The 25,859-nt window shown below is 45.5% G+C and overlaps 1 protein-coding gene across 1 annotated transcript in view; it reads left to right on the top strand.

Moving 5' to 3' along the window:
• The window catches only part of Arhgef4 (Rho guanine nucleotide exchange factor 4), a 96,739-nt gene that overhangs the window by 55,451 nt on the left and 15,429 nt on the right, over positions 1–25,859 (top strand). Inside the window, 1 exon segment of the mRNA XM_041655975.1 lies at positions 21,690–21,826. Within this exon segment, the coding sequence (XP_041511909.1) occupies positions 21,690–21,826 (137 nt within the window).

Below are 25,859 nucleotides of genomic sequence, written 5' to 3'. Positions count from 1 at the left end.
TTTCCCTCCCATTTCTCTTTCATTGGCTGTATTCACCGTGGTACCACTGTAGCCCCTGTTAGGTGACTAGTAGCATAGTTGTTGAGTGAAGACTCAGTAGTGGCTTATTATAGACACTAACCTTGCTGTAGCCAACATGATTGCTTAGGGAGCAGTGTGAGAAAGATGCTGAACTCGGGAGCTACACAAACACTGGCCTTGGATTCCAGCCATATCTCTTACTGTGACAGTTTGACAAGTGGCCTGATTTTCTGCACTCGGGCATCTCGTCTGTGAAATCGACGTTAGAGCATGATACTGGGGAGCTCACAGCTGCATGTGTAATGCATCCAATTTCATGCCTGACAAATAGGCAGCAGATAATAATTTCAGGGAACGAGTGGAAGAATTTCTGGGAGAAAGATGAAGCGGATCTATTTGTTTGCTGTGGACAAGGGACTCTGAGTGCCAGTAAGCACCAAGGACCCCCTTTGTTGGTCACCGGTGATCAATGGCTCTGCAGATGGTGCACTGAGTAAAAGCTGCCCTTGGATGAATGCAGGATGAGTGTGTGTATCTATGGTATGCATGTATGTGCAATGATGCACCTACTGCTATTGCCTTCTAGAAATTGCTCCCTGTTCTCTTAAAGACGCCTTCATTCAGGAGTTGTACTTGCATGAAACCTGTGTCCTGCTGTGTACTGGAGCTTGTCTCTGGGGCTTAGCAGTGACAGACACACTTTGTCCCTCCTCCTGTTCCCATACCATACAGTGTTCCACCTACACGTTCCTTAGAAACTCTCTGAGAACACTGGTGTGTCAGGGAAGCAAAGGAAACCACATTCTTTGGGGTTAGCTGGGTATAGGGAACTGTCACCTGCAGTTAACTGGTCCGCAGTAGCCCCACTTTCTCTGGAAGCTCTCTGCAGTCCTCGTGGGGTCTTTGACAGTGCTGCAGGCCCCATCAGTGTGCTCACCTGCTGCCCTGACTTGCAGAGGCCAGGCTGTAGAGTGTGGGGGTTTCTTGTGAGCTTTAAGGGTCTGGTGGAGTTGGAAAGATTTTTATGTATTTGGTACCCTATGGATCCAGCTCAGGTGAACCAAGATAGGAGCATTTCAGATTCTTTGGGAAGTGTTTTGATTGTAAGGATTCTATCTTTGATTTAAAAACTGTTCTTTGAAAATTGCATACATGTAAACAATGTATCACGAGCCTATCCACTCCATGTTGGAGTGGGAATCTCCTCCAACTCCATGTCTGCTTCTTCCTGTGTTGCTGTAACTCATTGTATCCCATTCGTGCTGTCCGAATGGGTGTGTGGATGTGGGATCATCCAAAGGATGTACAGCCTACCAGTAGGCTGCCTACCAGTAATGACTTTTCTTCCCAACAACCTTAAGTAGCTAGTAGCTCTTCACTTAGGCAGGAACTTCAGGAGACACGCCCCCCCCTCCCCCGCGCAATGCTGGAATTTTCTGTTGGCTTGACTTTGTACAGGTCTTAGGCAGGCAACCATGGCTGCTGTGAGTTTGAGTGACATGAGGCCTGTCATGTCAGTAGAACAGCATCTAGGAGCACTTCTCCATATCCTCCTGCTCTAAGGTTAATTTGGTTGCTTTTCCTCCGCACTTTGAATGGTAGCACCTCTCTATTAGCTACTACACACTGTAAGAAGAGGTTTCTCTGACCAAGGTTGAGAGCAGCACAGATCTATGAATAGAAACATAAATGTCCAGAAAGCAGTTTGACTACATGAGCATTTAGAAAAATAGTATCAGTTGGGCCCATGACTTCTCCAACTTTAGGTTTTGACCGTATTTTCAGTAGTAGGCATGAATTCCTTCCTGTGGAGGAAGCCTCAGATCCAGTCAAGAGAGCAGCTGGTTACCACTGAAAACAGTCTTGCCACTATTAGACCAGTGAACACATCGTATTTGCGAGATCCAGGACCCAGCACTGGGTAAGACCACTGATGTCTTTTCTCCCCCAGCAGCCTACAGAGCACCTTCCAGTGCTGGGAAAGCTAGCCAGCCGGGATGAGGTCTCCTGGCTAGTTCAGGAGCAGTTTCCCTAGGTCTTGTAGCCAAAGGCTGTAGTGTCTTCTGCGTGACCATCTTGTCATCTAGTTATGATGGCCTATCAATATTTTTACCTTAAACGCTTTGAATCCACATCCCCCATGCCAGTAACTGAAGACTTTGAACATAGCTTTGTAGCAGTTTATTACCTATTTTTTTCTCTAATGAAAGTTGACTACATCCAAAATGTGTAACACCTTACACTTATCACTGTTTCTCTCTCCTTAAATCTGTGGCTGAGGAGAAAGCATTTCTTCTAAACCGTCTAAAGATACCTGTAGCATGTTTGTTAAAAGAGTTACTTTGGGTGTGGGTGAAAAGAACAGGTGTGTGTGTGTTGCACAAACCTATAATCCCAGCACTCTGGAGGCAGAGACAAGGGGGAGAGAAGAAGAGGTAAGGAGGGGCCACAGCTTGCTGTGAAGTCTGATGACCTGAGTTTGATCCCTGAGGCCCACGTGGTGGAAAAAGATAGCTGAACCCCGCATGTTGTCCGCTGACCTCCACTCTTGCGCTGTGACATATGCCCACCTGTGCTTACTACCTTCTCACAAATAAATAAATGATAAACAAATGAGATGTTTCTAAAGGTTTTTGGGTTTTGCTTTGTTTGCCTGCTTGTTTGTTTGGAGACAGGGTTTCTCTATGTAGTCTTAGCTGTCCTAGAGCTCTGTAGACCAGGCTGACCTCGAACTCAGAGATCCGCCCCCTGAATGCAAGGTTTAAAGACATGCACCACCACCAGCAGCTGGCAAGTTTTGTTTTCTAAGAAATCTGCACAGTGCTGAAACATGGTCAAAACCCAAGGTGGAGCAGCAGAGGCCCAGAGGGAGACCTATTGATATGATTTTCCTAAATGGCTGTGCCTTCTAGATGTTTATATTCAAAGACGTGATACTGTCACCCTTGCACGGAGAAGCTTCCCATCGGAGTGGGTAGTGCAGAGGAGTTACTGTCTGGTCTGATGCTTAGCAGAGCAAGATCCTGTAACTTGCTAAAATGGAGATTTAAATCATTTTTGTTAGCTTCTTAGGGTGCATACTACCCGGGATCTGCAGTTCAACTATGCTTTGTCTACTGGTAATGTTGAAATTACAACCTTCAGTTCTTATAGGACAGTGACCTGAGAGGACTTAAAAAACCCTCCCACTGTGACCTGCTCCTAGGCTGTTAAATGCACAACAAAAGATACATTCATGACACACTAGGTGGGATAGAAGGAGAAGTCTTAGGTGTCAGCATCAGCTCTGAAGATGGCAGCTGACACTGAATCCGCATTGATGACAAAGACTATTAGTGCTCAAGTCCTTTAGACCAAATAGTGTGCTTGCATCTCTAAATTGCTTATAATTTCTCATATGATTTCATGGTACATAAATAGTTCTTTTTGTTAGCTATTCAGTGTAGGGTTTGAGATTATAACATCTTTCCATTCTCTTTCCTCTTTCGAAAGCCTTTCACGTAGGTGGAGTTTTCCTGTCCCACAGCCACTGTCAAATAATCACTCAGAGGCTTAATATTAATTACAAATGCTCAGCTGTGAAGGCCCAGAAATGTGAGCCTATTCCACCTTGTCTGAAGATCAGAGAGTTTTCACTTATTCAAAGTTGTTGACAACAACTGTGGTTACCTACCCTGACCTAGGGTGCAGTTACTTGGTATTTTGGACATTAAGATGCTCCATAGAGGTAGATCCTCTCCACCCTGACCAAAGGTCAGAGAATTCAAGCATACTTCTGCTCCTTCTTTTGAAATAGGAGGTTTGACTTAGGGAGTGGCTGCCTTTAGGATACTTGGTCTGGGGGGGAGGGGGGTTACTGCCTAAAAAACAGAATACTTTTCTCATGAATTAATGGCTTGATGTCTCACAGTATTGAAGCAAGTAATTGTTCTGGTTGTCCTTTGTGTCATGTTAAAGCAGTCCTTTGCCTTCTCCCCCACTTTTTGTATTAAGGTATAAAAGTGTATGGGAAATTAAACATGGGCAGATTGAGTACTCAGAACTTAGCATTAGTGTTCACTGAGTTGCCCTTCTGATACTATCCTGTGTCTCTGTGACTCTTCTTATTTTTGTTCCTCCCACCTAACATTTCTAATCCTCGTGCTCCTACCCTGGAACATACAAACCTGCTGTGACTAGTACTGCAGCAAAAGTCATCCCAGAAAGGTGATCCATGACATTTGGCACCCAACGTAGTGTGGCTCACGACATTGAGCCAATAGCTCAGGCTTATTACTAACTACCTCTTACATTTTAAGTTAACCCATACTCCTTGTTTATACTCTGCCACATGGTGGTACCTTATTAGCATAGTACATTCATCTCTTGCTCCCTCTGCATCTGGCTGGCAATTCCAGACTCTGCCCTACTTCCTACCAGCATCTTCTTAGTCTGGTTTTTCTGTCTAACCTCCTCTTGCTCAGCTATAGGCCAATCAGGTCTTTATTAACCAATGAGAGTAATGTATATTCATAATGTACAAAAAGATTGCTCCACAGTACTTTCATGAGCCTCTCCTTGCTCCCTTTCAAATTTATGGACTCTTTCCCCATTGTTATTGCGTGGATGTCTGACTGTCTGTGTGTTCACATGTGTGTGTGTTCCTAAACTCTTTTTTCCATTGTTATTTCATGGATGTCTATCTGTCTGTGTGTTCACATGCGTGTGTGTTCCTAAATACAACCTGCTTAGTTTATATAATGTCTCTCACTTGTTATGTGTTCAGACTGACCACATTTGGTATTGGATAACTAATTGGTGTGCTCTTCCTGAGGAAGACTATCCCACTCTCTGTATTCCCTAGTTGCCTATAGTTCTCTGTATAGGGTTGAGGCCTCTTGGGTCTTCCCCTTCCACTTTGGCATGTCTGTTGTTTTTGTCCTTCCTCAACTCATGTTTGGACAGTCAGGTATCTGCCTTTACTAGAACACATAATCTCACAGTAAACTTCTGGCCCTTAACATCTTTCCAGCTCCTCTTCCAGAAGGATCCTTGAGTCATAGATAAGGGAATGTTTGTTTTATGTATCCACTGGGACTGAACTCCCCAACTCTGCATTTTGATTGGTTTTGGTTTTCTTTTGTGGTCTCTGTCTGGTGCAAAGAGAAGTTTCCTTAATAAGGGGTGTAGACTACACTTTGCTGTAAAAATAATGACAAGTGTTTATGGATTGTTGTTAGGGATGATGCTGGTTTACTAAATTAGTGGTTGTAGATTCTTCTTCAATAACCATGATTTAGCACTGAGTAGTTAGGTTTTCAGTACCAGGTATGGTCCCTCTTGTTGAGTAGGTCTCAAGTCCAACTAGAGAGCAGTTGGTTACCACCAAGGTATGCATGCCACTACTGCACCCTTAGGGTTGGTTATCTGACATGCTGGTCATTGATGTGGTCTACAGGCATCATAGTTGGATAGAACTGGTGATTGCCTTCCTCCTTTGGAAACTCATATGTTGCTTTCAGGTACCATGAAAGATAGTCCTTAAAGGGACACATTCAGGTCTGTTCAAGCTCAGGAGTCTCTGGGCCCTATTTCTGAAGTATATGGTATGTTCAATAATAGGGATTTACCTTCCACCTCTGGTGGGGATGGGGGCCACCAAGAGCAAAGCAATGGACTGTATGCTTTGTTCAGTATAGATGGAAGCTTTTCTCTTCTTTTTTTACCCCAATTATAGTCCATTCATAGTTGGTTGGTTCCAGAGATACAGAACTCATAGATGGGGAGGAGAGCAGTATTTGGCTTGGGAAGCAGCAGCTGGAGTTTTGTGCTCTCTTGGGGACCTCAAGGTTGAACACAGAACTGAAGGCTTTATTCAAGACTAGAGTGCTTTAAAAGTTGTGCTAGGGGTTCAGATGGTATATCTGATTCTCTTAACCCTCGGGGGTTCTGCTGTCCTGCTGAGGGTTAGAAGTCAGGGCCCATGCCTTACCTTGATTTGGGGTCCAACTTATATCTACTCAGACTATATCTACTCAGACTATAAATTAATCCAAGAATCATACCCTGTTTAGTGATAACCAAGAGAAAGTAAGAAACATTTACAGTCTAGTTGATGCTGGAGATGAGAGGGCACAAAGAGGCAATGCTGAAAAATGAATGTTGTGTCTTTTCCCAAATTGCTATATGATGCAGATCTTTCCTTCACCAGCCTCGGTGCCTACTCATGAGACTGTAAAGGCAGACAGAGGGAAAAGCAGAGAGGGAGACACAATGGCGTAATTATACTGAAACCCGCTTATTAGCCAGATGAGTGGAATCTAGAAGATAATGGAATAATAGAGTATTAAGAATTCTTTATTCAAATAAACTGCCATTTAAGAGCACAGCTAAAATTAAAATACTGTTGTTCTCGTTTCCAACAAAACCTAAAGCCTACACACTTTCATTCTTAAGGTTTTGAAAGTACCATTCAGAATATTTTCTTACTCAGGCAGTGGTGTAGCTCAGTGGTAGAACATATACTTAGCGTATACAAGACTTTGGGAACCATCCCTACCACCCAAAGTTCTACTTCATTTTGAAATTTACTTTTTGACTCAGATTACATCATAGAGTCTGCAATATTTTGTATAAGTCTGATGGAGGAAGGTCATTGGCTAATAAAGGAACTGCCTTGGCCCATTTTATTGGTTAGAAGGTAGGTGGGAGGAGGAGACAGAACAGAACGCTGGGAGGAAGAGGAAGTGAGCTGAGGCTCGACAGCTCTGCTCTCTGGAGCAGACGCCTGAGAGAGACACCATACTCCCAGCTCCCAGGCAGACACACGCCATGAAGCTCGACCCAGGATGGACTAGGCTAGAATCTTCCCAGTAAGACCGGTTTTCACAGATTATTAGAGATGGGTTGTTAGGGATGTGAGAATTAGCCTGTAAGTGCTAGAGCTAAAGGGCCAAGCAGTGTTTAAAAGAATACAGTGTCCGTGTAATTATTTTGGGGCATAAGCTAGCCGAGCAGGCAGCCAGGGTGCCGGGGACACAGCCCCGCCGCACCTTATTACTACATAAGTCTATTATAAAAGTAAGTGCTTTTAATATTTTCCTGAATAATGCATCCACTCTCTCTTCCGACTTACAAACCATAGATGTTATATATATATATATATATATATATATATATATATATATATATATATATATTCCAGTTGTTCATATTTTTTTCTGTGTAGTTTTTATATGTATAAATGTTTTGCCTGCATGTACACCTAGGCACCACTTGTGTGCCTGATACCTGAGGAAGCCAGACAAGGGCACTGGGTCCCTTAGAACTGGAGTCACAAACAGCGTGAGCCACTATGTATGTGCTGGGAACAAACCTGAGCCCTCTGGAAGAGCAGCCCGTGCTCCTCAGCCTGTAGCCATCTCTCCAGACCCTCTCTGTCTATTTTAATTCAACAAAAAACATTATTGCTTTGTAGAGTTGGCGCATCTTTATATTCCCCCCAGATATTTGTGTTCCTCTTATCTTTATTCCTTCCTCCGTCTTGCCTTTCCCATCTGTGGTCCTTGTCGGACTGTCAGAATGGTCATGCCTGGTGTTTTCTCTGTGGTGTATCTAAGTTCTCCAAGACTTCCTGAAAGTGGTTTTTGGTTTTATTTTTTTAACCTAAATTCCTTTATTTTCCCAGCCAACCTGTTGACTTTCATAAAATCTGTGTTGGTCATCTTTCTGTTACTGTAACAAATTAACCATGGTAAACGACTGAAGGACACATTCATTGAACTATTGATTCTGATTACTAAATTTTTAAAAATTACATTTATTTATCTTGAGTTCTTGTGTGGGGACACATCCATGTAACCGCACACACGCAGAGGTCAGAGGACAACTTCTTGGCATGTGATTCCTTTTTCCACTCTATGGATTCCTGCTGGCAAGTGCCTTAGCCACTGAGCAGTCTTGCCAGCTCTGGTAGCTGACATTCCTTTTGCTCCAAAGCTTCCATTTGTTCCATTTGGTTTCCCTTCTCTACTGAAAACATCTGTCTTGCCTTCCATCTCTTGAAGCTAGAATCATTAGCCATCAGGGAAATGCATGCTAAAACTACATGTAGCATAAAGAAAACAATACTATTTGAAGGCAAAAACAAAAACAAGACTCCACTACATCGAGATCCCCACTAATCTCAATAAGAATGGCAATCATTACGAAAACATGTAATAACAAATGCTTGAGATGGGGTGGGGAATGCCAACGAGTTCACTATGGAAATCAATATGGGGGTTCTTCAGAAAACTACACACCATATGTGGATGAAAGAAACAGCACTTGCTTCAAAGGAAAAAAGATATGGTTTACTCTGGAAACAAACATAGTGAACACAGCCTGGGAACAGATTGCTAAGTCTCCCCAGATACCACTTTCCAATGAAGTAGCAAAGTAGTAACAGAACAAAGAAAGCCATAAATCATGACCCTGCTGAAGAACATTGGTGGGCACGCCAGGTAGGTGGGTTAGGGCAGGATGGAGAAAGCTGCGCTATAGGCCATTGCTACTATCTGACAGCACGCTTAGCCCTGTGATTGGTGGAAACTAGGATTTCGCTGAGTTAATACGTTCTAAAGGCTTTTATTTGTCATGAAGTGTTGGGTTAGATGCAGAGGCGAGCAAAGAATGGCTGGGGGGCTAATGATGACCCGAGATAAATTGCAATTAGGCTCTGGACCTGCGGCATTCCAACCTCTCCACATCACTGAGGTTCTTATGAGCCTTTGTAGATTCAGCTCTTTCCAGGAATTCTTGTTCCCACATACAACCTAGCTATACCACCCCTGGGCATATTTTGAATGGATTCAAAGTCAGCCCACCAGGAAGATACTTGCATGTCATTTCTATTGCAGTGATTATATTATCAACACAGTCATCCATCAGCAGAGGGGGACGGGTAAAGAAGATGCGTCTCATATAATGAATTGAGCTGTAAAGAAGAATGAAGTTATGTTGTTTACAAGGAGATGGGTACACCCAGAGGCCACCATGTTAAGCAAATTAAAACAGACTTAGAAAAATAAATATCATGCATTTATGTATGTCTATATACCTCTTGTGTGCCTGGTACCTGAGGAAGCCAGAAGAGGCTCTTCTCTCACTTATGGATCCTAGATTTCATATAGATATATATATAAATCATGTATGTATACAAGACATGAATATAGAAGAAAAACTGTCTATGGGAACAGAGATGGTAACTGGAAGATAGAGGAAGAGCGAGATCATAGAAGAAGGAAGAAGACGACATTATCTACTTGTTATGGCCAGGACCTAACCCTCTGCGGCCTGGACTCAGAGGGACCTGTAAATACTGGAGTTTCCCGTTTCCTCATGCTCCCTTTCCTCCTCATGCACCTGCTCATTCTGTACTAAAGGGTGAACAAAGAGTCTGTAGAATACTTTATGCACGTAATTTATGGCTTTGGATCTTACTGTCCTTCTCTGGAGAGGATTCATATTTGCTTTTTGCTAAGTAGCTGATGGCTAGAGTTCCTTTAGCTCTGTGTCTGAGGACTCGGAGCGAAGCAGGTCCTTCATTAACCAAAGTGTCCTCTGACTGCCATTCAGTCCAAACACAAAGCAAGATGCTCCCTGCTGGTCCCTGGGTGGGGAGGTCACTCCTGTGTCAAGTTCCTTTCTCTCCAACAGCCTTCCTAAGTTGTTACAAGTCTAGTTAGCCCCTCAGCCTCATCTCTTGTTTATAATAGGAATCAGCATTCTCTTTCTCTGGGGAGGGCCAGCCATGTGAATTCTCTGTCCCTGGGCACAGGCAGCTGTGTGCATCGATTGGCACATTCAGAGAGAAACTCCGAGAACACTAAAATGCATTGATGAGACATTAAGGAATGAAAACAAAGCATTTCTTCTTGGAACCTAATTCTGATTTCTCCAGTTCTCTCCCAGTAGCTCCTATCTGTAGATTGTGGTTACTGGCCTATCTTTGTATGTCAATTGTATGTATCTGTGCCCATCCTGAATGCGGATGACTGGATGTCCTCATGTCTGCCCCCTAACGAAGGGCTCTGCTCTGTATTTATCGACTAACACAGAAAGCATGGCATGGGGAGAGGATGAAGGATGCATTGCCCAAGTCTTTAACAGAGCTTTACAAGAGAAGAAGTCATTTCACTGACGTCACCGGACCCTGAAGCACTCAGAAAAGCAAACAGTACTGCAGACAGATGATATCAAGCGCTACCCATATGTTGTTTCCAACATTTATGGTGGATATTTGTTGTATAAGACTGGTTCCAATCTGTCGGCTGCTTTCAGCAATTGAGCACCATAGTACACATACACACATGCGCTCTGGGCCAGGAGCACAGGAAAGTACATAATAACCTCAGATGAAAGCTGTGCCTTGACTTGGGATGTACAAGCTGATTGCATTGGAAATCCAAGGCATTACATTGTTCTCTTAAAGGTAGATTAAGCTTAAATAGGACAGCAGGTTGAATACACAGTCTTAAAGGATCCCAAGGTGGATTACTAACTTGACTGTGAGGTCCAGCAGAAGTTCAGTCTATTGGTGTCAAGAGATAGTTTCATAAAATTATATCACTATAACCATGAACTTGGCTTCCACGCCTGAGTATGTCTTCTGGTGTTCTTTGAATCTCTATGGCTTCCTCATGACGTCAAGTACATGGATGCATATTTTGACACAAAAAGTCTCCTGTGTTCCAGGCTGACCTCAGGCTGGTCTCAAACTGGCTGTTTAGCGAAGGATGCTCTTGCACTTCAGGTACTCCTGCCCTCGCCTCCGAGTCCTATGATCGCAGGAGTGAGCCACTGAGCCCAGTTTATGAAGTGCTAGGGATGGCACCCAGGGCTTCAGGCATCCCACCGACTGAGCTATGCTCACAGCCTTTCCAGCACATATTTGATGTCAGCTTTTTCTTACTGTTCTTCGTGAGCAGATTTTGTTCTTTTTTTTTTTTTTTTTGACAGGGTCTCCCTGTATAACCCCGCCTGGCCTGGAACCTGCTCTATAGCTCATCAGGCTGGCTGTGAGCTGCAGAGCCGCATGCCTCCACAGGGGCTGAGATTAAGGGTGTGCATGCTCCACTGTGCCAAGCCTCCAGGGGTGGAGTTTTAAATTACAGGCTGCCATTATCGCAGGCAGAGATCTGTCGCACTTCTCATTTCTGCTTGTGCTGCCACGCACAATCCAGCCCTGCTCGCGTGGGCACCTGGTGTGGTTTGCCCTTTTGTCTAGCATTAAACGCTTAGATTGCTGCCAGTTGGTTCTGGTTAATTTAGAAGAATTCTATTGTTATTTAGATGGTTTTGAAGTTTCACATACTGTCTGTTTAGAACTAGCCTTTAAAAGATTGCTAGCCTCCTACGCAAAGTCATCTAAGCCAGAAGTGCAGGAGTTCCTTTTTCTTTCTTTTTCTTTTTTATTCAAGCGCACTCTCTCTCTCTCTCTCCCTCTCCCTCTCCCTCTTCCTCTCCCTCCCCTCCCTCCTCCCCTCCCCTCCCTCTCTGTTTGTATGCACACGCATGTGCCAGGGTGTATGTATGGAGGTCAGAGCACAACCTTAGCTGTCAGTGCTCACCTTTTACCTTGTTTAAAATAAGGTCTCTTGTAATTGGCCACAGCATTCACCAGGCTAACTGGTCCACACATTCCCTTCTCCACCTCTCACCTTGCCTTAGGAATGCTGGGATTAGAGATGTGTGCTTCTGTGTCAGGCTGTACACAGGTATAGGGGCCTGGAGACGCAGGTGCGGCAAGCCAGTATCCCGTTTTTCAGCCAGCCTGCAGCATCACGATGGGATAGCTGTCCTAAGGAGTGGGGCTAGTGAGCACAGCCTTAATGATGAACACTTCGTTCTGCCTCTAGCATCAGCTGCAGATGATGGGGAGGCCAGGCAGCAAGGGACTGTCAGCCACAGCACTGTGTGCCCTAAGGTCAAGGTCAAACTGTAATATATGAGTGTTCTGAGCCTCGGCATTACAGAAGATGGTTCACAGGGAAATGCGTGCTGCGTCGTGATCTCTGCTTAGATGCTGTTTTCTCTTTGCTTTCAAATCTGGGAGCCATCATTTGTGATTTATCTTGTACTTATTTTTGAGATGATGTCTTTCACTGACCCGAGAGCCCACCATTTAGCAGAATTAGCTGGCTGGCACTGTTCAGATGTTCAAGATTCAAGGTTCTCCCATCTCTAGTTCTCCAGCATGGGGTTATAGACATGCACCCTAACTTTTAGGTGGGTGCTGAGGATCCAAATTCTGCTCCTCTTGCTTGCACAATAGCCACTCTGCTGACTGTGCAAAGTGGCTGCATCTCCCCAGCCACCTCTCATCATTTCTGCAGCTCTAAGCAGAGTCCTGGCCAGGACACTCAGTGCACACCATCAGGCTGAATCGCTGCAGGGCAAGAGGCTAACGCAGTCTAGCAGTTATCCTGCCAGACTCACTGGCTGGGTAGAAAGAACACGACCTGCCAGCCTCTGAGGTCATGCTGACACTGGCTACCCAGAGATGCTGGTGTCAAGACTAGAATGACCCCTTGACTGAGCTACTGTGTGACCGCAGCTAGACCAGCACCTAGGTGTGGAAGCATTGACAGGGAAGCCCTCTGTGACAGCCCAGCCTAATGTGAATACCCAGCTCAGCTGTATGTCCATCAGTGGATGACCTCCACACCAGTCTCTCAGAAGCAGGCATCCGTACAGTTAATGGGCTTAATGAGGAAGAACAGAACTGGGTCCGGGCAGTGGTGATTAGTGAGTTTGACCAGAAGCCCCTCACAGGCAGTTTTGACTGTGCTGACCTTTCAAACCCTCAAATTCCCATGATTGCAGGGTCTCTTCATCAGAGAGTTGTGGGAGGAAGGGATCTTTATCCCACAGAGTTACCAAACCCCCTCAGGGCCAGGTCCACCTCTGGCTTCCTTCTCTTATTAATACTCTGCTGTCAGGCTATGCAATGAGTATTTTCATTACACAAGCTGTATTTTCCAGCTCTGGAATTTTCATTTGCTATTTGATTACAGCGTTGGTTCCCTTACCACCTTGTTTTTCTTTTTCCATTTTCATGTGTGTGTTGTGTATGTGTGTATATGCATGTTTGCATCTATGTAGGTACACATGGGTATATGTGTGCCTATGCACATGTGTGTGGGGGCCCAAAGTTGATATCAGGAATCATGATTATTACTTCCCTATTATTCCCTGAGGCAGGATAGATCAGTCAAACCCAGAGCTGACGGGTGGGTGTGGCTAGTCTTGCGGGCCAGAGGCTCCAGGGATCCTACTGTTTCTACCTCCCCAGTACTGGGGTTACAGACATGCACTGCCATTCCTAGCTTCTCGCATGGGTTCTGGGGATCCAAACTCGATCTTTATTCTTGAACAGCAATCATTTTGCTGCTGAGCCATCTCTCCAGCCACTTGTTTTTGTTTTGTTGAGACACAACACTATTTCACTATGTAGCCTAGGCTAGTCTCAGCTTCCTCGGTGCTGGTATTACATGTGTGTGTCACCATGCTCAGCAATGCTGTGTCTGTACTACCGAAGTGCTGGTCTCTGTTCATGGGCATCCCTGTTACCCATCATCCTTTCCTGTTTCTCATATGGCCAATATATCGGGACTATGTCTTAGTCACTGAGTGATAGACTATAAAGTATCTGAATTTTGTTATATTTCTTTTAAAATTTTTATTTACTTGTGTATTTATTATTGAAATGATAGACAACCTTAATTCAATTCCCAGAGCTCACATAAAAGCCAGGCACAGCAGTGTGTGCCCATGATTCCAATACTTGGGGAGTCGGAGACAGGAGAATCCTGTGTAGTTGGTTTCAAGAATGAGGTGGAGCGTGAATGAGGAAGACACCCAACACTGTGCTCTGGCCTCCGCAAGCACGTGTGCACACACACATGAAGATGTGCACACGCCACACATGCGCACAGTCACACGAGAGATGGAAAAGCTTGTGAAATAGATGTTTGTGTGTGTTGGAAGCAAATAGCCCTGAAGCAAGGACCCCGGTGTGTATCAGTCCCCTGCCTTTCCCTCTGTGGCCCAGTGACGTCTTTACAGCTTTAGAGTTTGTATGTATATGTGTATGTATGTATGTATGCATGCTGCATGCATGCATGCATGTTCATTCCTTTTCCTTCCTTCCTCCCTTCTTTAGTCCTTCCCTCCCTCCCTTCCTTCGTGCCCGGTATTTTCACACACTGGAGTTCACTAGCCGTCCACCCCAACCAAACTCAGTTTGGCCAGGAGAATTAGTCTGTCTCATCACTGTTCAACACCATGCCCTGGAAAGTGATGAGAACTGTTTTGACAAGGAAACAAAAATGGCCATGAGCAAATTGCTTCATCCGTCTTGACAGATGTACCCATTGAAAAGACAGTGTCAGAGCCTATAAAGAAAGGAAGCAGCAGAACAAGATGCAACTTATGTAAATTCTACATGTTTCGGGGCTTGCATTCCCTGAATCGGGACCATGAACACATCCCTCCGTGCCAATGGATGACATTGGTTTTCTTGTTACTGTTTTGAAACAGGGTTTCCTATAGCATAAGCTGTCCTTGAACTCACTATAGAACCAAGGATGACCCTGAACACCTGATCTTCCTATCTCCACTTCCTGAGTGCTGGAGTTGCGGGCACGTACACCTTTGCCCAGTTTATGCTATGCTGGAAGTTGAACCCAGGGCTTCCTGCACGCTAAGCAAACACTGTACCAACTGTGTGCTATCTCCAGCCCTAATGCATGCAATATCCACAAGAGTGGCTGCTTTGGCTTCTATCAACGCTGATTAACTCAGTTTGATCAGGAGCTTGTGGATGAACAGCGAAGTAGGATGAATAGGTGCAGAGGCCGCAACTGGCAACCCTCGTGGGGTGCCGTGAGAAAGACATATACTCTCAGATGAACAGAGCCTTCAGCTTGCACGGTCCACTTGTGTGTTTTACAGACCTTCTGGCTGTTTGCAGAGTGGGACGGGCTCAAGGGGGACACCAGCTGGAAGGCTCTTGATTACACTGCAGACAAATGACATGACCTACTCCAGGGGTTGGCAGAGGAAGGAAGGATAAGACAGCGTTAGGTTCTGGATAATTAAAAAGGGAAGGCTGACAGATTGGCTCATTGGTGTGAGTGTGAACTGTGAGAAGAGGACAGGAGTCAAGGCTAACTCCTAGAACTTGAGGTCACTGTGACGAGTGAAATAAGCCGGACTCTGAAGGACAAAGACGAGCATCGCATCTGTGTCTCTTAAGTAGGAGAGAAGAAGGGGTGCGTCGGGGAAGGGACAGCATTAAAGCAGCAAGGGGGAAGTGAGGAAAGGAGGGAGGGAGAAAGGGAGGGAAGGAGGAAGGGAGGGAGGAAAATAAAGGTATTAGGGAGGGAAAGAAAAGAGAATATTAGGGGACTGTTAGGAAGTTTCCTGCTTTTATGACTGCCTGAGGGGGGGCAAGAGGTGGCCAAAATCCTAGCCCTTGTGGTCCTGCCACTCAGGAGACTAAGGGAGCAGTTGAGAGCTCAAGGACAGCCTGACCTACTTAGACCCAGCCGTTAAGAAGAATGAAATCATGTCATTTACAGAGAAATAAGTAGAAGTGTAGAAGCATTTATCTTAAATGATGCAAGCCAGACTCAAAGGCAGGTTTTACATTGGAATCTTAGGGCATGTCAGGCAGTGGTGGCACATACCTTTAATCTCAGCACTCAGGAGGCAGAGGCAGGAGGATCTCTGGGTTAGAGGCTAGCTAGCTCCAGAACAGTCAGAGCTAAGCAGAGAAACTCTATCTCAAAAAAAAAAAAAAAAAAAAAAAAGACAGAATGACAAAAGAGGGAGAAGCATGTTGTAGAATATTATTTTAAGGTGTGTTACTTTTGTTTATTCTATGGAACATTTGTTTAATGATGCAAACAGGTGTTTGATTAAATAAAATTCACCTGCGGTCGGGAGACTGAGTCAGCAACTAGCTGACCGGAAGTTGTAGGGAGGAGCCTGGTGGAGAAGGGTTTCTCTGGAGGGGCGAGAAAGAGCGCGAGGATTTCTTGGGAGATGCAATGAGGCGAGCTATTTGCTATTCAACCTCTCGGGAAGCAGGAGTCTACCTCAACTTTTGAATTTTGAATTCTTTAGAGGAACAGAGATTTAGATAAGTTTTCTTAGTGGTTTTGAAAGAGGCGGTACCCGAGGGAACAGAATTTCTTCAGGCTGTGGCTCTTGCGGCCTCGCCACTGCTGGTCGTGGCGGAGCTGCAGCTGCTGACTAGGATAACCGTGGTTTAAAAGGCAGACAGTTAACAAAGAGGACAGCAGAAGCAGGCTGTGTGCATGTGTGTGTGACTGTTGGTACTCACGGGAGGGGTAATATGATCAAAGTGTCCTGTGCACATTAGGAAAAATAAAACAGAAGCAGGCTGTGTGCATGTGTGTGTGTGACTGTTGGTACTCACGGGAGGGGTAATATGATCAAAGTGTCCTGTGCACATTAGGAAAAATCAAACAGAAGCAGGGAGGAGAGCAAGCACGCACACCCAAGTTCAATCTCCAGCACCCACATTAACAAAGCTGAGTGTAGCAGCACACATCTGTAATCCCAGGACTGGGGAGGGAAAGCCAGCCAGATTCCCAGGGTTGCTGGCTAGCATACTTAGTGAGCTTCAGACCAATGACAGACTGTCTCAAAGGAGATAGCATTCCTGAAGATGACAGCCAAGGTTATCCTCAGGCCTACACATACACATGCATAAAAATCCATCATTACAATAACCATGACATGCTTTGTGGCACTGTGGAGCATGGGACATAAACAATGGAAATAGTCATCCAATCATCTTGTGTCCTGGCACATCGTCACAGTGCTCTGTACTGTTTGCTGAAGCTTGTGGTTTGGTAAGGTATAGACTTCACCGGCCTGCACAAGCATGGGCTCTAGAATACTGTGCTGCGGGTCAGCACTTTCTGCTCAGCAAGAAATCATAGCTGTGACCCAGGATAACTGTTCTCATACTTGGCACTCTGAATTTGCCAGGCCTAAAACTCTCAGGTGCCAAAAATCTTGTTCCGTTTACTGCTGGAGTATGGTGTTTCCCATTGCATGTTCTCTCTCTCTCTCTCTCTCTCTCTCTCTCTCTCTCTCTCTCGTGTGTGTGAGCGCAACCATATACATGTGCACACATATGCTCACACACAAGTGTGTACATGCATGGTGGAGGCCAGAGAACAACTCCAGGCACTGTTTCTTAGGAGCATCCCACATGCATTTTTTTAAAAAGATTTTATTTTTAGTCTGGGGGGGTGTTATATGTATATGTGTGGGTTCCTACAGAGCCAGAGGTGTTAGAACCTTCTGGAATTACAGGCAATCGTTGCTGCTTGACATGGGTGCTGGGAACCAAACTCAGATCTTCTGCAGGAGCAATCTGCGCCCTTAACCGCTGGTCAGTCTCTTTACCGTGGTGTTTTGAAATGTGCTCTCTCACTGACCTTGACTAAGCAGTTGATCTATGCTGGCTAGCCAGCAAACCCTAGGGGTCCACCTGCCTCCACCTCCCCAACTCTGGGATTACAGATGTGTTCCCTTGTGCCTGGCCTTTTATGTGGGTGCTGGGAATCAAACGTGGGGCCTCATGCTTGTGCAAGAAGTACTTTACCAACTAGGTCATCACCCCAGTCTTTGAAATTACTTTATGAAGTAGTTGGGACATCACAGCCTCATGTTACAAGATTGAAACGCAGTTCCCCAGGTTCTTCATGTATGGCTTCGTGGCCCCAAGCAGACAGTTGCATCAGGGAGAGGGAGGTCATGGGCAGGGTGGTTAAGGCAAGTGGGGACATTTAACCATTCTAAGTTCAGTTCAGCATGATAAATTATTTTCGCAGGATTGCAGCACCGTCACCATTATAGATTTAAAACACTTTTCCATGTCTTCAGACATAAACTTTGAGCCCCAGAGATGCTTCAGAAGTTGAGTGCTTGCTCCATTTGCAGAGAACCTGAGTTCAGTTCCCGTCAGGCAGCCACCTGTAACTCCACCTCTGGAGGCTCTGATGCTTCTGGCCTCTGAGGATACCGGCACCCAAACATGCACGTGAGCCCACACAGAAAACACACACACGTAAGCCTTGGTGGCTACTGAGCAATTGTTCTCTATTCTCCCATCCCATGCTCCCTTGGCGGGCAGGCTCTTGTTTATTTCCTGCTGTTTAAGAGTTTGCCTATCTAGGAATCCTGAAGAAGATGGGGAGGAAGGATTGTAGAAGCCAGAGGGGTAAAGGACACAAGAAAACCCACAGATCAACTAACTGGGCTTGTAGGAGCTCACAGAGACGGCACTAATAACCAGGGCGCCTGCATGAGACTGACCTCTAGGCCCTCTTCACATACGTTATAGTGTGTAGCTTGGTTTTTGTGTGGGACTCCCAACAGTGGGAACAGGGGCTGTCTCTGACTCTTTTGCCTGCTTTTAGATCCTTTTCCTTATTCTTCATTGCCTTGTCCAGCCTTAATATATAATAATACATTGTATATTAATAAAATGCGAAGAGGGGCCTAGTCTTACTGCAACTTGATATGCCATGTTTGGTTGATATCCATGGGAGACCTGCCCTTTTCTGGAGAGAAATAAAAGAGGAGATGGGGGGGGGGGGGCGGTGAGCAGAGGGGAGGGGAGGGAGGGACTGGGAGGAGAGTAGGGAAGGGAAACAGGTCAGGATGTAAAACAAAAATAAATGCGTTTGCCTGTCTAGACAGCACATTAAGTGGCATCATGCAATACGGGTTCTTCTGTGTCACTGGTCTCACTTAGCATGGTGTTCTCAAGGTTCGTTTCTTCTTCAGGCTGCATAAATACTGCACTCTGCACTCATTTCCCACACCAGTCCTCTGCAATGTGGAGCTGAGCTGATTCCTCCTTGGGTTTACCAGGAATAATGCTGTCACCGACATTGGTATCCAAGTGTTCATCAGTGTCTCTGATTCCACGTTTCGAGGTCATATACCTAGGAGCAGGGTTAGTGTTTTCTAGAGAAACAGACCCGATAGAATGAATATAAGAGATTTATTAAATTAGCTTATGCGATATGAGTCAAGTTAGCAACACAGCTGTCTCACTTCTGAGAGGTCGAGGAACCAGTACTTTCTCAGTTCAGGAGAAGGCTGTGTGCCTCAACAGTTCCATCTGGCACAGAAAACCTGGAGGGGTCCTGGAAGAAGCACGGGAAAAGCTGGCTTCTGAGGTCTGTGAAGGACTCCTCAGCAGCAGTGGGGCAAGGTCAGCGGAACAAACGTGAATAATCTTCCGCCAGCCGCTTTTCGCCAGGGCTGTCGCCAATCCTCCCTCTCTTGACAGTCGTTTTCCCACTCCAGTTAAGATAATTCTGCAACTGAGGCTCCCCGCTCAGGTGCGTCTAAATTGTTTCAGGCTGGCATTTGAAACCAACCATGACAGAGGGTACACATTACCTTACATGTGACCTTCTTGTGTTGTGCTGTGTGTATATGTGGAGAAGTGTTGGTGTGGGTGTGCGCATGTGCTGAGGCCAGAGCCAAATGCCTTCCTCAATTACTCTCATTTTATCTTTGAGACAGAGTCTCTCTCTCTCTCTCTCTCTCTCTCTCTCTCTCTCTCTCTCTCTCTGATCCTGGAATTTTACCAATCAGTCAGGCATCTCCCGGCCTCTGCCTCTCAAGCAGTGGGATTATGAGAATGTACCTCCATACCTGGCTTTCTTTATTTTACATGGTTGCTGAGGACCAAACTCAGGCCTGTACAGGAAGCACTCTACCAACTGAACCTTCTCTCCAGCAGCTATGTATTACTTTTAAAAAGACACTGAAAGGGCCCAGCCTCTCCACAGCCTCCTCAAATTTTTTCCATCTTTTCTTATTCTTCCTCCTTTTACAATAACCCACTAAGGATGTAATGTGGGAGATTTGGCTTGCATTTCTCTAATGATTAGTGACATTGAGTATCCTTTCTTCTAAGGTCTATTTATTTCTACCTATGGGGAGTGGGATGTGCACTTGAGTGCAGTGCCCATGGAGGTCAGAAGAGGGTACTGGATCCTCTGCATGCTGAAGTTATAGGTCATTCATTGTGAGCAACTCAGCCTGGATGCTAGGAACCAAGCAAGAGCTCTTAACCAAAATGAACAAAAGGACAGAATACAAATTGTCTTAGGTTTCTGTTGCCGTGAAGAGACACCATGACCACAGCATCTCTTATAAAGGAAAACATTTAATTGGGGCGGCTCACTTATAGTTCCGAGATCTAGTCCATTATCCTCATGGCAGGAAAGAAGGAAGGATGTAGGAAGACATGATACTATTGAAGCTGAGAGTTCTTACATCTTGATCAGAAGGCAACAGAAAGTGAATTGAGGCACTGGGGGCAAGGCTTGAGCATATATGGGACCTCAAAGCCCACCCCCACAGTGGCACACTTCAACAAGGCCATACCTACTCCAACAAAGCCACACCTCCTAGTAGTGCCACTCCCTGAATTTATGGGGACCAATTATATTCAGACTACCGCACAGATCAACATGTAGCATCACAGCTAATGAAAGTGCAGGGTTGTGTAGCCCAGCTCTAACGGATGCATCTACAAAACACTCCAGCCCCTAAGGCTGAGGGAACGTTAGAAAAGAGGGGCAGAAAGATTGTAAGAGCCAGAGGATCGGGGAGTTAGCTTTGAGATCGTCTCCTAGTAATGTCAGAAGCTACATTAAGTCTACACCCATAAAATCTCACCAACATAACTGCCTAAGCATGAGATGAATAAGGATGATACCAATAGACATGCCATACTGGACAGGTAAAAGCCCAAGAGGTCTCAGTCCTACACAGAGAGCTACAGGCAATTGAGCTGGGAGCAGGAGGAAAGGTGGAAACACACTAATTGGTTGTGTGGTGCCAACAGGCAGCCCTAAAAACATATAAGCAAGTAACATTATATGAACCCAATGGGTTATATTTAGTAATATACATGGATATATAAATACATGTATGCATGCAATAACAATTAGTGGAAAAATAAAGAGTCAATGAATTTGAAGGAAAGCTGGGAAGGGTATATAGGAGAGTTTGGAGAGAGGAAAGGGAAGGGAGAAATGTAATTATAATTTCAAAAATTAAAATTAGTTTTATTTTGTCTCAAAAATCACATTATGTTTGCATATGTATGACCCTTGGCATACATGTAGAGGTCAGAGGACAACTTGTAGGAGTTTGTTCTCCCCTTCCACCATATAGATCCCAGGTGTTGAACATGTGTGGTTAGGATGGGTAGCAAGGACCTTAACTGGATAAGAACTCAAAAGTTCTCCTTTTCTCTTAGGTCTTTTATGGCCCTTTATAGATATTGGTAAATGACTTTTAGTTGAACTCAAGAGTTCTTGATGATGTGCTCCAGCCAACCCTGGTGTCTTCTTGGCTACCAGGTTGCTATGACCCAGGGCTAGGTGACTTTGTAACATTGATGTCAGTGCTCTGCATCCAGCAGGCAAGGACAGCTTGACAAAGTAGCTCCTGGCCCCCTCCTTCCTCCCAAAGAAGTAATACTGGTTCTACAATCACCCAGGTCCTTTGCCACCTGCTTTCTTCCACTTCCCAAGCTGACGCTCTTTGCCTGCTGCTGTCTCTCCTTCCAGGGATGCCGGATGGAACTCTGGATACAGTGTGCGCAGAGGAAACAGGCAGTGAAGAGGACCTGTACGAAGAGCTTCACAACTCGGGGCACCACTACAGCCACCCAAGAGGAGGTGGAGAGCAACTGGCCATCAACGAGGTAGTGTCAAGGAGGCTCGGCCAGTGGAAGAGGGTCCGGGAGCAGGAGCAATGCCAGGCAGGAGTTCTGGTAGAGTGAGCAAAGCAGGTCTTCCTGTTATTCCAGTTCAAGTGACAAATTCCACATAGACTGTGCATGAAGCAAGGGAAAACTGATAAGCCAGTTTCCCTGTGGACACAAGCTCAGAGTATTGCTGTTGCTATGACAACCATGTGCCACTTAAAGGTTTCTCTGTTTCCTAGCTAAGCAGATGAAATTAGTGAGAGATTTCATCTGGGCAGAACTACCTCCCATCACAAGAACTCCTTTCAATTTTTAACTGACACTTATTGTGTATGCTGTATTTATTTGTCGTATGACGGGTAATGAACGTACCCATTGCCTCAAAAATTTACTATTTTTTTATGTTGGGAAAATTCAGAACCTCATTCACTAGCTCCTTTGAACTATGTGTGTTATGTGTTCATATTGCACGGATAAACACGTGTGTTCATATGTATGCACACATATGACCTCATGGTAACCTCAGCTCTTGTTCTTCGGTCGCTGTTCACTTTGATTTTTGAGACAGGGTTTCTCACTGGCCTGGAGGTACTCAAGTAGGCTTGGCTGGCTGGCAGGTGGTAGCCCCAGGGGTGTCTCTGTCTCTGCCATCAATTAAAGACTGGCTTTATTTTTTTACATGGGTTCTGTGGGTCCAACTTTTGTCCTCATGTTTATAAGTCATGCATGTAAGTCAAGACTGTGCTAAGACCACACTATCATCCCAGCCCCTCCTTTAAGCTATTCACATGCGCATATAGATTTATACACACACATGCAGAGGCTACCAGCTCAGGATCTGCCTGTTTCAGCCCTGCAATACTGCGAATACGTGTGTATGTAGCCTGGCATTTTGATAGTGCTGGGGATTGAACTCAGGTCCCTATGCTTGCAGAGCAAGTACTTTTACCACTGAGCAATTCCCCCAGGCCTCTTGAGCAGTTCTTAATTGAATGCACCAGCGCTACCCCACTGTGCTACAAAGTACTAGAGGATATACCTCCTTTCCAGCTGTCGGCCCCTCTTCACACACACACACACACACACACACACAAACACACACACACCAGCCTTTAATTAGCATTTCCTCAGAAAATTTGAAGCTTAGGTTCTCCATTAAATAGTCACACACACTCCTGTTTCTCACTGGGGAGAGGGTGTGAGCTTGTTGTCCTGCATAAACACGAGCCCCTGTATGTGTTCCTGCTTCACCCAAATGAATTCAGGTCTTGCAGTACTGAAGAGTTTTCATTAGCAGACGATTCTCAGGCAGCTGTGTTATCTGTGAGTGGACGGCAAGTGCACCTGTCTATTTGGGTGAGGGGACAAAGACGCAGCTCCACTGTCACCCTCAGCAGCCTCAGGTGTTCTTTTAGGAACCTCAGGTCAGGACCAAAGCTGGATTCATGGCTCCAACCCAGAAAGGAATTTCAGGCCTAGGCAGTTTGAAGCAGAGTCCACGGATATTTTAGTATAATCTTAAATGCAAGTGCTGAGGGAGAAAGAGAGATGTTGAGTAAGGATACATGTAACCAAGTGTGGGTGTGGCCGCTTCAAGGAAAACAGCACTAATGCCTTGCCTTAGCCATGTGCACTATTTTGGTGGGCCTCGGATGGCGTCTTAAAAGGTTGCTAACAAACCCTTTTCCTCTTCCTTTTCTCTCATTTTTTGATAAAATGGGATTTAGCGGCTCTGGAGGGGGAGATATGCTGGATTATATTTTAACTATATATAAGTTTACATATAGATATATACATCCCAATAGAATCATAACCTTTATATATGTGTGTGTGTGTGTGTGTGTGTGTGTGTGTGTGTGTGTGTAATTACAACCTGATAACATGACATCCTGTGTGACTTCTAGGGTTGCTCACAGGGTGGAGACCATGTCCTTGCTCTGTAAATGCAGTGTCTGTTGAGGTTCCTCGAAAATGGCAGGTTTGTAGCTGAGAAAGAAGAAAGGTTGTAAGCAGTTGCTAATTGCGATGGAAATGTTGCTCTCCCACCCAAGAGTGCCCTACTCCCACCCCCGAGACAAGAGGCTTCAAGCAGATTCGTGAGTGAAGGGGCTTCCTCTCCTTTCTCACGTCCCTGACTTCTTCCCATCCTGCCTTAGACAGCTCCAAAAGCACTGTTGGGTGTGGTACCTTCCTTACACGTAAAACTGAGTAGGGAAGTTCTCGGCAGGTGACCTCTTCTCAGAGGCCCAGGTCTAGACAGTGACTGTTTTCTTTGTAGCACTTCTGCATGGCTGTGAGCTGCCAGTGCATCTGGATGGTGGAAAGGGCTGTTTGAGCTCTGGGTGAGAAGATGTGCTTCACAGTGGTGTGAACAACACGTTGTCTGGAGGGAGCTCATCCGTGGGAGAGCAGCAGCTTCTCTCATGACACCAGCCAGGAAGCAGAGGACCTGGGCTGGCAGCAGGGCCTGGCTCCGCTTCTGAAAGTCCAGCCTCAATGACCCAGCTCCGAAAACCACGTCTTCTCACCCCAGGTTTCTAAAACTTCCCTGAACAGTGTCAGAAGCCAGGGAGGTGAGCCTATAAGGGGAATTTCACATGTGAACCACATCCTTTTTTTTTCTTTTTTACTATTTTATATTTTTTGTTTTTGTTTGGTGATGCTGATGGCTAAAGCTCAGGCCTTGCTCATGTGAGTTAGCCTTGTTCCACTAAGCTATGCCCCAATACTCTAATAATGATTGAAAAGAGTTGTTCCCCGATGCTTGCTGCAGAGCTTGGGAGATGACCCTTACAGACATGAGAACCTGAGTCTGATGGTTTCACACGGAACCCATGTGAAAAAGCTGGGTACAGTGGTATGCACTTGTAATCTTGGTGCTTGGCAGATGGTAGATCCCTGAGGCTAGCTAGTCAGCCAGCCTAGCCTGATTGGCAAACTCTAGGCCAGTGAGAGACTTTATATATATATATATATATATATATATATAAAAAAAAGCCAGCTCTTAAGAAACACAATGGAGGTTGTCCACTGACCTACACACACAACACTTTTTCACTGGCCCACATACAGGTGCATCTGCTTCACACACATATTATTGGTAATAACACCCAGTGTAAAAATCTGTGAAACACAGAGAAAAAAAAGCATGCAAATAAGTTAAAGTTTCTAATTAAAGAAGTAAATCTGTGTGGGGAGGGGGTCTTGAACCTAGGGCCTTGGAAATACTAAGTGCATGTTATACCACAAAGCTCTACTCCCAGCCCCAGTCGTTCTCCGGAACTGACCTTCATGAACTTTTTTGATGGAGCGTTCTCATCTTCTTTATAGACAAAATCCAGAGATGATGGTCAGACTTAGCTTTAGAGAACCAGGCTGTCTTCCTCACCTTCCTCAGAGCGAGGAAAGGATCCCAGACACCCTGTGGGTGGTATGGAGCGTGGAGGAGGCAACTGAATGTTGATTCCTTCACTCCAATATGAGATGACCAGGACACGGCATGGGGACAGACTGGAAAGAAGACCATAACTTGCTGTGGCCGGTTCTGAGTAGGTCTCAATAATGGCAACCATAGTGAAAGACACGGAGACGCCTGTGGGCAGGCTCCTTGACTGTCCTGCCATGCCACACTGCTGGGTTCTTGGGTCTTACAGCTATGTATTTCCTTCCCAGGGTGAAATTTTGGAAAGGTACATCTTGAGTTTATGAGCTCTTTGGTTGTAGACGGGGCTGCAGGCACAGAACTGTGGCTAAGGAGTCCCCAGAGCCAGGGCTACCATATAAGAACCGGGAAGTTCTGAGGCAGGTGGCACACACATGCAGGGGCCCACGAGACAGCATAGATGGTGTGCGTGTGGGGAGGGCCTTTGAGGAGAGGACGAGCTGTGTCCTGAGGAGTTAGTTCCCTCAGTGCCAACTGCACTACTTAAAATAGTTTACTTCTTTGTTGGCTCAAGATCTTTCAGGGGCCATCCAGTCAGGGATGGGAGCTCCTTGCAGTGATGCAGGGCTGTGCCGGGAAAAGGCTGCC

The sequence above is a fragment of the Microtus oregoni genome, unplaced genomic scaffold, assembly GCF_018167655.1.
Source record: "Microtus oregoni isolate MIOR12 unplaced genomic scaffold, Mior012 000007F_ref0000211, whole genome shotgun sequence".
In the NCBI taxonomy this organism is placed as follows: Eukaryota; Metazoa; Chordata; class Mammalia; order Rodentia; family Cricetidae; genus Microtus; species Microtus oregoni.
This window is presented reverse-complemented; position numbering and strand designations above follow the sequence as displayed.